Source organism: Microcebus murinus, chromosome 5 (genome assembly GCF_040939455.1).
Source record: "Microcebus murinus isolate Inina chromosome 5, M.murinus_Inina_mat1.0, whole genome shotgun sequence".
NCBI classification, from domain to species: Eukaryota; Metazoa; Chordata; class Mammalia; order Primates; family Cheirogaleidae; genus Microcebus; species Microcebus murinus.
The window spans coordinates 89,417,876-89,431,075 of NC_134108.1; the positions used below are offsets into that span (position 1 = coordinate 89,417,876).

General features: G+C 36.8%; 1 protein-coding gene across 1 annotated transcript; it reads right to left on the bottom strand.

Annotated features, from left to right (window-relative positions):
- Nucleotides 1-2,326: 2,326 nt before the first annotated feature.
- Nucleotides 2,327-12,618, bottom strand: KIAA1586 (KIAA1586 ortholog). The gene is made up of 4 exons (XM_012751362.3): nt 12,069-12,618; nt 11,430-11,513; nt 6,717-6,797; nt 2,327-5,507 (listed from the first exon to the last, which is right to left on the bottom strand). The coding sequence occupies exons 1-4, from the start codon at nt 12,087-12,089 to the stop codon at nt 3,333-3,335; spliced, it is 2,361 nt and encodes a 786-aa protein (XP_012606816.2). The 5' UTR covers nt 12,090-12,618; the 3' UTR covers nt 2,327-3,332.
- Between the last annotated feature and the right edge of the window lie 582 nt (nt 12,619-13,200).

Consider the following 13,200-nt stretch of genomic DNA (forward strand, 5'->3'; position numbering starts at 1 on the left):
ACTCATAGGTAAAAATGTAGACCCACATATCCATATTGTTCAAAACATAGTTTCATTTTCCTTTATTTTCATGTCCACACTGGAAAAAAATCCCATTCCTCTTTTTAAAAGTGATTTTACTTCAGACCAAAAGCATATCAGTTTGAAACCATTTGTCTTATGTCAGCTCAGTATTGCTAACATTGAATTCAGAGTTACTGAGTATATCAAAAGGAATTCTAAATTTATCAGTATTTTTAAAATTTTTTTGTAGTTTTTGCAGTAAATTTACATAACATTGTCAAATACAATTAAAATCTCATGCATATTGATTCATTAGAAAAATATGTAAAATTATTCTGATTTTTATTTTTAGAAGTTGGTTTTGAACATAAATTCTAGTCCTTGTCTAGGTAGGGCACAATTAAGCTTTTTCCTATCCTTGGACCTTCCAATTTAGATCATTCATATGCCATGTGAAACTGGGTATAAAAATCAAACTGGCATTTTTTGGTCTTCGATTGTTAAATATTTGGCTAGCATTCCTGTTATTGCAAGAAACTCCTGAACTGGAGTTAACAGTAAAGTTTTATAAAACTCTTTGACAGTCTCAGCAACTGGCAAAGTATACTAAATTCATTGTCTATACTAAATTCAAAGTATACTAAATTCATTGAAATTCTTTCAACAATCCTGTAAGCCGGTGTTGATTCATACCGTTTGCACTTAAATAATGGACACTTAATTGTACCCATGACTTTTTGTAGAGACGGTTTCAGAAAACTGAGGACAAAAATTTTCAAACTGTATCATACAGTGGAATGAAAAAATAAGAGAAAAATCAGGTTCATCCTACTTTTGACACAGGGTCTCACTCCGTTGCCCAGGCTAGAGTGCAGTGGCATCATCATAGCTTACTGCAACATTGAACGCCTAGGCTCAAGCGATCCTCCCACCTCAGCATACTGAGTAGCTGGGACTACAGGCACCCATAATCACAACCCACTAACTTTTATATTTTTTGTACAGACTTCTATTTTTGTCACCTAGGCTGGTGTTCAACTCCTGGCATCAAACCATCCTCCCACTTCAGCCTCCCAAAGTGCTAGGATTATAGGCGTGAGTCACCACATCACACCAAGAAGTATCAGGTTCATTTTAAAATTCCAATGAAATCTGATTTTTGACCTAACCTAGTTGGAGTGCCATTGAATGTGATAGAAAATGTTATATGTAAAAGATTAAAAAATAGCTATACAAGCTTGACATTTTAGGTCATGAACTGATATTATTTTTTCATAATGTTTAAGTCCTATGAGACAAAACTTAAAAGTATTAGTTGGGCAGCATCTCTTATATTACATAACTCATCTAAAACTACAGAAAAGTACTTGCAATTTTTCAGGTTTATAATCACTTAATTTTTTGATATTGTTAGGTCCTCTTTTCTAAAAGCAACTGTTTGGTACTTACTGATTTTTTTTTTTTAATATCAGCATATTATGGGGGTACAAATGTTTAGGTTATGTGTATTGCCCTTTCCCTGAGTCAGAGCTTCAAGCGTGTCTATCACATGTCCATCCCCCAGATGGCACACATCGCACCTATTAGGTGTGTATATACCCATCCTCTCCTCCCACCTGCCTGACACCCAATGAATGCTATTACTATATGTGCACTTAAGTGTTGATCAGTTAATACCAATTTAATGGTGAGTACATGTGGTGGTGCTTGTTTTTCCATTCTTGGGACACTTCACGTAAAAGAATGAGTTCCAGCTCTATCCAGAATAATACAAGAGGTGCTATATCACCATTTTAACTGATTTTTTTTTATAAAATATCTTTTTTAGGCTTTTACTCATTATTTTCTAACAATTTCTACAACTGATTTTTTTTACCATTTATCTATCTAAAATTCCTTCATGCAAGAATCTAAGCTGTTTTATATCTGCCCAAACGTATAACCTCAGATCCTTTTAAAATTGTTAAAAAAATTTTTTATTAGATATTTTATTTGGATTTTACGTGACTGAATTTCATTCTTTTTGACCTTTGAAAGGTAATTTATCTAATTCATTTTGCATGTGCTGAAACTGTCTCAATAGTTCTCATTTTAATTTTAAATAACACCTTATTCTGCTCTGCCACAATAAACTGCAATTGCCATTGTGAAATCTGCAACATACCTTCTTCCACTTTTTGTTTACTGTTCCAGTTGTTGCACTAGCTTCTGCATTTCCACTTGATTCTTTTTCAGTATGCCTTCATTTTAAATTTAAAAATGTGTTCATTTTCAATGTATAAACTAGAAAAATAATTTAATCATAATTAAAATAAGTATTTAATTACCAGTTATGATTTACATACATATCACGGTAATTCCTATTGTCTGCATAAAATATTCAAATAAACAAGCTGTTACATCAATTCATAAAAAAATAATTTGCAATGAATCCATCTGCTGACATGGACTTAATCAGTGATTTATGTGTAATATTAGAAATGACACTTTTTTTTTGAGACAAGAGTCTCACTCTGTTGCCTGGGCTAGAGTGCCGTGGTGTCAGCCTAGCTCACAGCAACCTCAAGATCTTAGGCTCAAGCAATCCTCCTGCCTTAGCCTCCCAAGTATCTGGGACTATAGGTGCGTACCACAACACACAGCTAATTTTTCTACTTTTAGTAGAGACGGGGTCTCCTTGCTCAGGCTAGTCTCCAACTCCTGAGCTCAAGGGATTCTCCTGCCTCAGTCTCCTAGAGTGCTAGGATTACAGGCATGGGCCACTGTGCCCAGCCGACACGTTTTGATAGGCACACTACAACAACCATACATATTCCTAAGAAACAGTAAAGTTAAACAGAGTATTTTATAGTTCCAGTTTTTATATTTAAATAAAAACTTTACTTTCTTAGTCTTACTGAGCTGATTAGCCAATGTAGCTAGTGGCTACTGTACTAGATAGCACAAGTATGGAAATGAGAAAGACAAGAGCCAAAAGGCTTACAGTTTTGATTCCATTTCTTTTATTTGAAATAACCTCCGGAACTTAGGAATTTAGATCTGAGTCATCTTATTTTTTTGCATCCTTAAATAGTACAGAAGTGGAAATGGTTGGATGTTCTGTACAGAACTTTTAGAATATATATTATGACCCATTCTAGCAGACATAGGCCAATCTCTAAAAAATTATAGTTCCCGAAACCAATCATCAACTTTCTCTCTGTAGAGAAATGCCTTTTAAAACAGCAACAAGCTGATAAAAGTTTAAGTGGCTTCCCCCCTACAAAAAAACTCTCTATATAAAGGATATGTGGTACACAATTTACAGATAAAAACATATATAATACTCTTTATTGTAAGTTCCGTATAGCCAATTGATTCTCATAGGCTTTTGTTGATTTCTGCCGAACTCTTGTGTCTGTAGCCAACCTATGGTTGCAATTTGACCAAGATTTTACAAATGGAGTTGCATCCCAATCTGCTAACTCTTTCCCCAATAAATTTATTGTCATTAAATCTGATATGTGATCTATTGTTAAACTATTTCTCACCCTCGTACAAATTACGTTCATTAAATTGAAACCTCTTTCAGCTTCAACACTATTGATTGCAATAGTGCTAACTATCTTTTTAGCTTTTTGGATAGTTGTAGGAATTGAAACATTGTTTGATTTTATATTATTATTTACAAATTCCCGAAAATCATTCAAATTGATTTCATATTTTAAAATTTCACACAAATGAAATAATTTTTTTTCACCAACTATCCATGGTGAAGTTATTTCTTCATAAGGCCACATAGAAGGTTCTAGTAAATCAAAATAATTAAGAATACTTTCATCATCATGGTTTCTGTCAGATAAAAGACGTAAGTTCATATGCTGAATAATATTTTCTAGTAACATATTCCTAGGAAGAGCATTAAATTTATTATTTTTATTAAGTGGAATATCTTTAAACTTCTCTGACTTAATCAGTTCTTCAATTTGAGATTCATACTTTCCAGTACCAATTTTTAAATTTTCAAAAGCTTTAATGGTACGTTTGATCAATTTGTGTGCTTTCTGAATGTTAGTTGATCTTGACTGTAATGCAGTTGAAAGTAGTGAAAATTCTTCAAGAATGTCAATCATTAAAGCAAGGTCTTGTAAGAAATTAATGTTTGCTAATCTCTTTGCCAAACCAGAATAAGAATGAGAAAAATGCATATATAATACAGGATATGCACGCCATACAGCAGTAGCAGCCTGTAAACTACATGCTATCCAACTTGGTCCCATTACCCGACCAATTTTAATAATTTCAATTTCAAGTTCTTTAGCTACAGTTCCTAAAAACTTGGTTTGATTTTTATTAGGCTGATGATAAATAGAATAAATTTTATCAAGAAATATTTTAAAATGATTAATTTGTTTTATTTCAGATATTGAATCATCAAGTGACAATTGCAATCGATGGCTTAAACAGTTCCAAATGATGATTTCAGGAAAATATTCTAACAATTTTGTGGCTACTCCAGACTTTCTTCCCAGTATTGTATTAGCACCATCAGAACAAAATGCAATTAGATTTGCTTTCAAATATTCATTTGTAAACCCACAATCATTTAAAGTAGTCAATAATGTATTGAAAATACACTCTGCTGTGGTTGACACCAATTCTTTTAAAGCAACAAATAACATAACAGGTGCAGGAGCTGACTGAACTGTGCACTGGAGATAAATCACTAGGGTGCTTTTTTTGTGAGAAACTGTAGATGCCTCATCAATTATGATACAGATTTTGGCATTCTCTTCTATAATATTCTTAAATATCTTCATCTTCATTTCTTTTGCAATATGTTCTGCTATTCTTGTTGCACTGTAGCGTGTATTTAAACAATTGACCTCTCCATTTTTTTCTTGTAATTCTATTGCCCCCTCAATATCAGATAAAGGTCTATTATGTTTTACTAAACTGTAAACAGTATTAAAAACTTTTATGGTAGCATCAATATTTTTATTATTCTGTTTATGCACCAAATTAGAAATTGAATCATTAACTGATTCCTTTAACAAATCCTGAATTTTACCATGGGCTTTAGAAACATCATGTTCCCTAATTTTTTTTCGCAGAGAAGCTTGCCTAGTAGTTTTATTGCTACCATTAGGGGTTACTAAATACGCAATCCATTCCTTGGACACATGGACATGCTTTTCTGCTTTCGATCCCAAATGTCGAACTGTTGAACAATCCTTACATCCTAATTTACCTTCTTTTATTTCAAGCCATTTATACTGTTCTGTAAACATAAATGCTTGTTTTTCATTCCAACAATCTGGAAGCACCAGATTATCTATTTCTTCCTTTAATGAACACAATGGCTTTTCTTCAATGATTGGTTGTTCAAAATTTGGTTCCTTTGATTTAGAAAATCCACAATGATTTTTGTTCCTATTGTTACTTTCTGTTTCCGTCTTCACCTTCTTCACATTTAAAAAATGTAAAAAATCACCCTGTCGTTTTGACATTTTAGGGAACGGAATCTGAAAAATAATTTTACACATGTAAGTAAAATCATGACAATACTTTAAGGGTTAATGTAAAAGTTCTCAGAATGATTTATTTATATAATTTTAGAAATAAATTTTAAATTAAAAGTTACCCTTAATTTTCAATTTATACTTATAACTTCAATGTGACTTGCGATTTCTTGAAAACCCCACTGTAAGTTTTAAAAATTCTACAGCCAATAACAATGTCAGAAAATCTGACTATGAATGATTATCATCCAATTCAGCAAAAAGGTTGGTCATATGAACTGCAAATGAGCATACACTTGTCTCTTGATATCTAAGCCCCACCTCTAACAAAAATTTTTGGATATTCAAGTCCCTTATATAAAATAGCACAATATGCACATAACCTATGTATATCCTCCTGTATACTTTAAATCATTTCTAGATTACTTTTAATACCTAATACAATGTAAATGCCATAAAAATAATTGTTATAAAGTATTTTTTCATTTGTATATTTTACTGTTACATTATTTTTTGTTGTTTTCTTCCCTGAATATTTTCTATCTGTGATTGACTGAATCCATGGATGCAGAACCCATAGATATGAAGGGCCAACTGCAGTTCCAAATTAAAGGATGGGTGATATTTTCATTTACATTAATGAATTAGATGAAATTGAAACAAGGAAGACATATATTAGAGTTCCGCTTATTGATCAATGACATTAACATCTTTGCTGAATTTATGAAGAAGAGTTTTCAAATACTGCAAGGCAATTTCCTCCATGTTTTGTATTGCATACATTCTAAACTCAGAGACACATAACACCTTGAGTTTCATCTGCATTAACATTTTATCCCTCACTTTCTTAAGTTCAGACAACCAGCAAATAATAAATCAAACCCTGATTTGTATTACCATGGGGTACATACAAACACCACGATGCAGCAGCACACTATTATGTAGTATTTTTAAAATACAGATACAACAGATGAAAATAACCTCAAGTGCATAGATGGTAGGAAGTGAGTTTCAGCATTATCTTAAATGTAACGATAATTTATGTACTTATACATTTATATACTTTAATTTTTAATGACTGCTATGCTTAAAATCAGCTCACAAAATTCCTGAAAATGTAACAATCAGTTCTTACAACCCAGCTCAAGGCATCTCCAGCACACTATTGCACTTAATAATCAAATTGAAAAAACACAAACATGATGTGCTTACATCAGTATGATAAGTGCCAGGCTCTTCATCATCACCACAGACCAAATCAATGTATTCAAGAACAGGTCTCGATGGTCCTTCCTAAAAACAAGTGAGCATATTTACAAGTTATGAGCAACTGTTCAAATTAAACTTGCATTTACAATCAGTGGGGGTTTTTTGGTTGGAATTGATAAGGATTCCTCTGAGGAAATCTTGCAAGTGGCACAAAATAACTAGAAATAAAAGAGGCAGAAGAAAAGATTCATAGTATCTCAATATATAATGACAAAACACAAGAAGAGCCTAAATCTACATAGAAGAATAAAGTCATGTGTATTCCTTTGGGAATAGGAAATAGTACAGAGATAGTATTAAAAAGATACAGATTTCATGGTATAATAATTTTAACTAGGATGGTTTTTAATAATTTCTTAGATATCTAAACTTGAAGCAATGAATTTCTTCAATAAATCTGCTTTATCATCCACATCTCTACATAGTCAAACATCAAACTCTGAATCTTCTCGATCCTTTCTTTACATACATACTACCTTTATCACAGACCAGGCCATAAACAACCCAGTCAAAACCTTACATTTTATTCTACAGGCAAAGGAATCAATAAATAAAATTGAGATTGGGATGACATTATCAGAGCCATGTTTCAAGATTAGTCACATAAGAGAGTATACAGTGTGGGAAGAATACAAACAAGATAATCAACCCAGACAAATGGTAATATAGTACTAAAACAGAGTGATGACAAGGACAACAATGAGGAAGTATACTTCTGTATGAACATTACACTTCAATAAAATTTATATCAAAGATAAGAGCTCTTTTTGTACCTCCAAATCTTTGTCATTCTTTTCTTTCAGCACATTGTGCTTATTTGGGGGGCAATATACATGGCAAAACACAGAGGATGCTGTGCCACAATGCAGGATGAAGGCTGGAAAATCAAGACTTGTATAAAAACACTAAGGAATCCAAAGCAGAACATATCAAAAGGTATCATACTAAGGTCTTTTTTTGTGTCTCGAGAAGCCTCAAGCAGAAGGCTAAACCTGGCAGCATCTCATCTTTATTGGGTGGTATTATAAAAAAGAAAAAGAAATAAGCATATCTTGGTAGAGCCCAGTATGGGATGGGGTTACAGTAGAAAGCAGCAGATTCTGTCTCTAAATGTATTTTAAGATAGAATTAAATCATCATTGTCTGTTACATGGCACCATTTAAATGCAATAAGAATGTTTTCACTAGGTTCTTTCTGGCACTGCAATTACCTTGAGAGCATGTAATTCACTTCTCCACATAGAGCTGTCAAATCTTTGAGCATTTATTTGGAACAAGGTTAAATATAAGAAGTTCTATCAAGCTGGATATACAAAACTTTTGTATGCAAAGAAGTAAAAGATTCTATACATTTAAAAGAAAATTTAGGTTGGGCACAGTAGCTTACACCTGTAAACCTAGCACTTTGGAAGGCAGAGGCAGGAAGATCACTTGAGCCCAGGAGTTCTAAACCAGTCTGGTTAACATTGCAGGGCAACAAGGTAAGACTCCCATCTCTACAAAAAAAAATTTTTTTAAACGAGCTAGGTACAGAGGTGTACGCCTGTAATCCCAGCTACTTGGGAGGCTGAGGCAGGAAGATCACTTGAACCCAGGAGTTTAAGGTTACAGCAAGCTATGATGACACCACTATACTGTAGTCCAGGCAAGAAAGAGCAAAACTGTCTCAAAAATTAAATTGAATTAAAAAGTAAAATTTAAATTAAGAGTTTTAAACCTCACCTAAACATAAGCTTATATATTAACTTAGTCAGAATTGCCAATATAATGATTTATTCCACAGGGTATTACACAAATTATTTATTTTTCTAACCTTAATTTTGTAGATTCCTTCTGTGTTTCTCAAAGACACATAGATCATAATGAGAATGTGTGTCACTCCTACTTATAGTTGCACAAAACACCATCAGGACTACAGTGTCCCAATAATTCCAGTCTTTATCCCACAGTCAGGAAGAACCAAAATTATTTTTCCTAAAGAGCCATGAAATCCTCCTTCCAAATGTTTTCCAGTACAAAAAGAGAAATTATTGCTCGTCAATATCCACAGTTATATCACTTACTCATCACAACAGCATAGGCAGAGTCAGCATATAACCTCTCTTGGGACCCAGTGTCAAGAACAGAGAACTACACACACTATTAATGAGAAAAAACCTAGAAAATAATCTTGTAAAGAATTTTTACACAACCCTAAAAAAAACAACAAACAATGAGGGTAACATCACAATGTTTAGGGAGGAAATTTTGAGACACAACTTGAAACAGAGCCTTTCTAAAACTTTACCAGTTATGGATGAAAATCATCCCAAAATGTAACACTCCCTTCTGTTTTTAAAACCAATGCTTTACAAAACGTGTTCAGAGGTCCACATGTACCCAGATTTGTTCCGAAATAAAGATTACTATGACCCATCTTTAAATTATTGTTTTTTGTTCAGTGGTGGGATCATAGTTCACTATAAAATCCAACTCCTGGGCTCAAGCAATATTCCTACCTCAGCCTCCTAAGTAGGTAGGACTACAGCAATGCACCACATCTGGCTAATTTTAAAACAATTTTTTGTTTAAAGATGGGGTCTTGCTATTTTGTCCAAGCTGGTCTCAAACTCCTGGCCTCAAGTAATCCTCCCACCTCTACCACCCAAATAGCTATCATGAACAGATGTGGAGCTACCACATGCCACCCCCACCTTAAAATTCTGGAGTGGAGCCCAGGAATCCACCTGTTTATACTTACCAGCCAATAATTAATAACTCAGGGAATAAACTCAGAAAAATATAGCATGTTCCTGGTGGTGCAGGATTCTTCATTAAGAGCATCAACTGTTGTACTAAGCCTAATCATAATCATCTCAAAGTTTTATGAACTCTTTATGCTATTTGCCTTCATCTTGTGAAGCAACACAATGCTAAGATTTTAAGTTCTTCCAACCCTTCTTGTTTCCTACCTCCTTCCTTACCAGAATTTATGAAGAAGACCCCAAAGGCAATCACAGCAGCAACAAAAATAAATAAATGGGACCTGATCAAATTAAAAAGCTTCTGCACAGGGCAGGGTGTGGTGGCTCACGCCTGTAATCCTAGCATCCTGGGAGGCCAAGACAGGCAGATTGCTCAAGATCAGGAGTTCGAAACCAGCCTGAGCAAGAGTGAGACCCATCTCTACTATAAATAGAAATTAATTGGCCAACTAATATATATAGAAAAACATTAGCCAGGCATGGTGGCACATGCCTGTAGTCCCAGCTACTCGGGAGGCTGAGGCAGGAGGATTGCTTGAGCCCAGTAGTTTGAGGTTGCTGTGAGCTAGGTTGACGCCACGGCACTCACTCTAGCCTGGGAAACAAAGTGAGACTCTGTCTCATAAAAAAAAAAAAAAAAAGCTTCTGCACGGCCAAAGAAACTGTCAAGAGAGCAAACAGACAACCCACAGAATGGGAGAAAATTTTCACAAGCTACACAACCGATAAAGGGCTGATAACTAGAATTTATTTAGAACTCAGGAAAATCAACAAAGAAAAATCAAACAACCCTATCAAAAAGTGGGCAAAGGACATGAACAGAAATTTTTCAAAAGAAGACAGAATAAAGGCCAACAAACATATGAAAAAATGCTCAACATCTCTAATCATCAGGGAAATGCAAATCAAAATTGCAATGAGATATCACTTATCTCCAATAAGAATGGCCTTTATCAAAAAGTCCCCAAACAATAAATGTTGGCATGGATGCGGAGAGATAGGAACACTCCTACACTGCAAACTGGTTTAGCCTCTGTGGAAAGCAATATGGAGTTACCTTAAAGCGATACAAGTAGATCTACCATTTGATCCAGCAATTCCACTACTGGGCATCTACCCAAAAGATCAAATGACACTCTACAAATGGGACAGCTGCACTCGAATGTTTATTGCAGCACAGTTCACAATCCCAAAGGTGTGGAAACAACCCAGGTGCCCATCAATACATGAGTAGATTAACAAAATGTGGTGTATGTATACCATGGAGTACTATTCGGCTTTAAGAAACAATGGTGACATAGCACCTCTTGTATTTTCCTGGATAGAGCTGGAACCCATTCTACTAAGTGAAGTATCTCAGGCATAGAAAAACAAGCACCACATGTACTCACCAACAAATTGGTATTAACGGATCAACACTTAAGTGGACATATAGGAATAACATTTATCTGGTATGTGGGGGGCATGGGCAATATACATAACCTTAACATTTGTACCCCCATAATATGCTGAAATAAAAAATAATAATAAATAAAAAATAAAAACATAAAATAAAAAAAAAGTTTTTAAAAGCAGCCCTTTCCTCCGTGTCACCTGTTAGAAGACACACTTGCCCCACTTCAAAACAGAGTCTGAGACCACAATTTTAAGTATAAATTAGGCTCTAAATGAAGGCCTGAGACGCCTGATTACGCGCACCACACCTACGTGTGGCCAATCTCTTTGTGATGGCTATGGCGGCTCAGATACGTTTTTGGGTGAATGTCCCCATCCTATGCCATGCTCCACAGTGTCTAGTACATATCAGGCATTCACAAATATTTGCTGAATGATGACTAGGTGAGGTATGATCACACAATGGCTTACCACAGTCTTTCACTCTGCGGAAAACCGATTATCAGTTGCTACTTACACTAACAAACTGAATGTCATCTTCGTTTTCATCCGTTGTAGATTCAGATGCCTCAGGCCCAGCTGGAGGGGCAGATTCTATTATCTATAAAAATAAGCCAAAACATGCTTATCTATTAAGCCACGTACTCGTAGGAAGAGATTTTTTTTTTTTCCTCGCGAAAGGAGCGATGAAAACAAAGGCTCTCGAGGAAAACTACCCGAGCGCAATTCCACGCAAACCCCACTCAGAACACGACTCGATGGAGCCCGATTTCGCCACGGCGTACGCGGAGCTGCAGAGAGAGACCGAACGTTCAAAACGAGTCACAGCCTCTCAGAACCCCCTGCCTCCTCCAGAAGGCGGGTGCGAGCTCATCGCCGAAGGGCGATCCTGTCTTAAAATGTCGCTCCCACCGCCAGCGCAGCGGCAGCGCCGAGCGCCGGGGCCCGCGCAGGGGTCGGGGACGGCCGGGCGGCCATTGTTGCCGCGGGTTCCCCGCGCAGACACGCACCAGGCCCGAAAGCCGGGCTCGGCCCCGGACGCCCGAGACGTAGCGCCCCGAGCCCGCGGCCGAGCACTAGGCCTCAGACGGCGGAAAACACAAAACCCTCCGCGGCTCGACCCTGAGGACGCCAGGCCCCACGCCCGGCCACTCACCTCCGGCCCCGGGTCTCCCATTTCTCCGACGGCCTAACTGACAGCACCACCGCTCCTGCTGTCTCCGCCGCCGTCGCTACTGTCCCGGGTCGCCGTCGCCACCACGACGACTCCTCCCGCTCCTGCGTGACCGCTGAGGAACCGACGACTCAGGCAGAACTAAGAGCAAAACCGCTTCAAAAGGAAAAGCTGTCCTCACTGGCCCAGGAGCCCCCGAGCCTCTTTCTCTCACTCACCGCCTCCACTCTCTGCGCCGCTCAGCATGCTGGGAATTGTAGTTCCGGTAGGCTTCGAGACCGCCCCGGGTAGTTCGAGGGGAATCGAGGCTCTGAGCTACAGCGCATGCGTCCCTCTTGGCCACTGCTCTACTGAAGTAGGATAGTTGACCTTTCTCTCTCTTTCTACACCCAGGTATTGGTCTATAGAACAATGATGTTAAAATGCTTTTTTTGTGGTTTGCTCAGATATTGCCTTACCAAAATTATGGCCCACCTTTTCCTGTTCAGTATTTATACGCAAATGATTGCAAACAGATACAATTTATGAAAACATTTTAATTGAGAACATTCTTTTTAAAAAACTGTATCAGCCTAAGACCACCTTTAGTTGGCAGGTCTGTAGTCCTAGAAACTCACCTTTATCATTCTGTCCCCGACCTACAATGACCAGATCACACAGCAGGGAACTTTGGAGGCATCTCACCATACAAAGGAAAAAATAGTTATTATAAGTTTTTTTGTTTGTGTTTGTTTTGTTTTGTTTTGCTTTGCTTTGCTTTGCTTTTGTGACAGAGTCTGACTGCATCACCCCTGGTAAAGTGCAGTGGCTCATCGTAGTTCACTGCAACCTCAAACTCTGGGCTGAAGCGATCCTCCTGCCTCAGTCTCTCAAGTACCTGGGACTACAAGTGCCTGCTACTATACCACACCCGGCTACTTTTTAAGGAAAAGTAGAAATTTAGGTGAAATTTAACTGAAGCAATGGTTTCACAGATTCAAAGTCAGTTAGGGCTATGTGTAAAGGGTTCAATGTCACGTATGGACTGCATAATGGACCCAGGATCTTGCTGAGAACTACGAAGTTAATACAGATACAGGAACGTTGTGTTCAGAAAGGCTTTCCTTATGTGTAG

What these genes read in the sequence shown, in the direction of transcription:
- KIAA1586 (XM_012751362.3), bottom strand. Translation starts at nt 12,089, where the DNA reads ATGGGAGACCCGGGGCCGGAG. An exon ending in ATGACATTCAGTTTGTTAGT is followed by an intron (nt 6,798 to 11,429) that starts GTAAGTAGCAAC and finishes ACTTGTTTTTAG; the next exon opens with GAAGGACCATCGAGACCTGT. An exon ending in CTGGCACTTATCATACTGAT is followed by an intron (nt 5,508 to 6,716) that starts GTAAGCACATCA and finishes ATTATTTTTCAG; the next exon opens with ATTCCGTTCCCTAAAATGTC.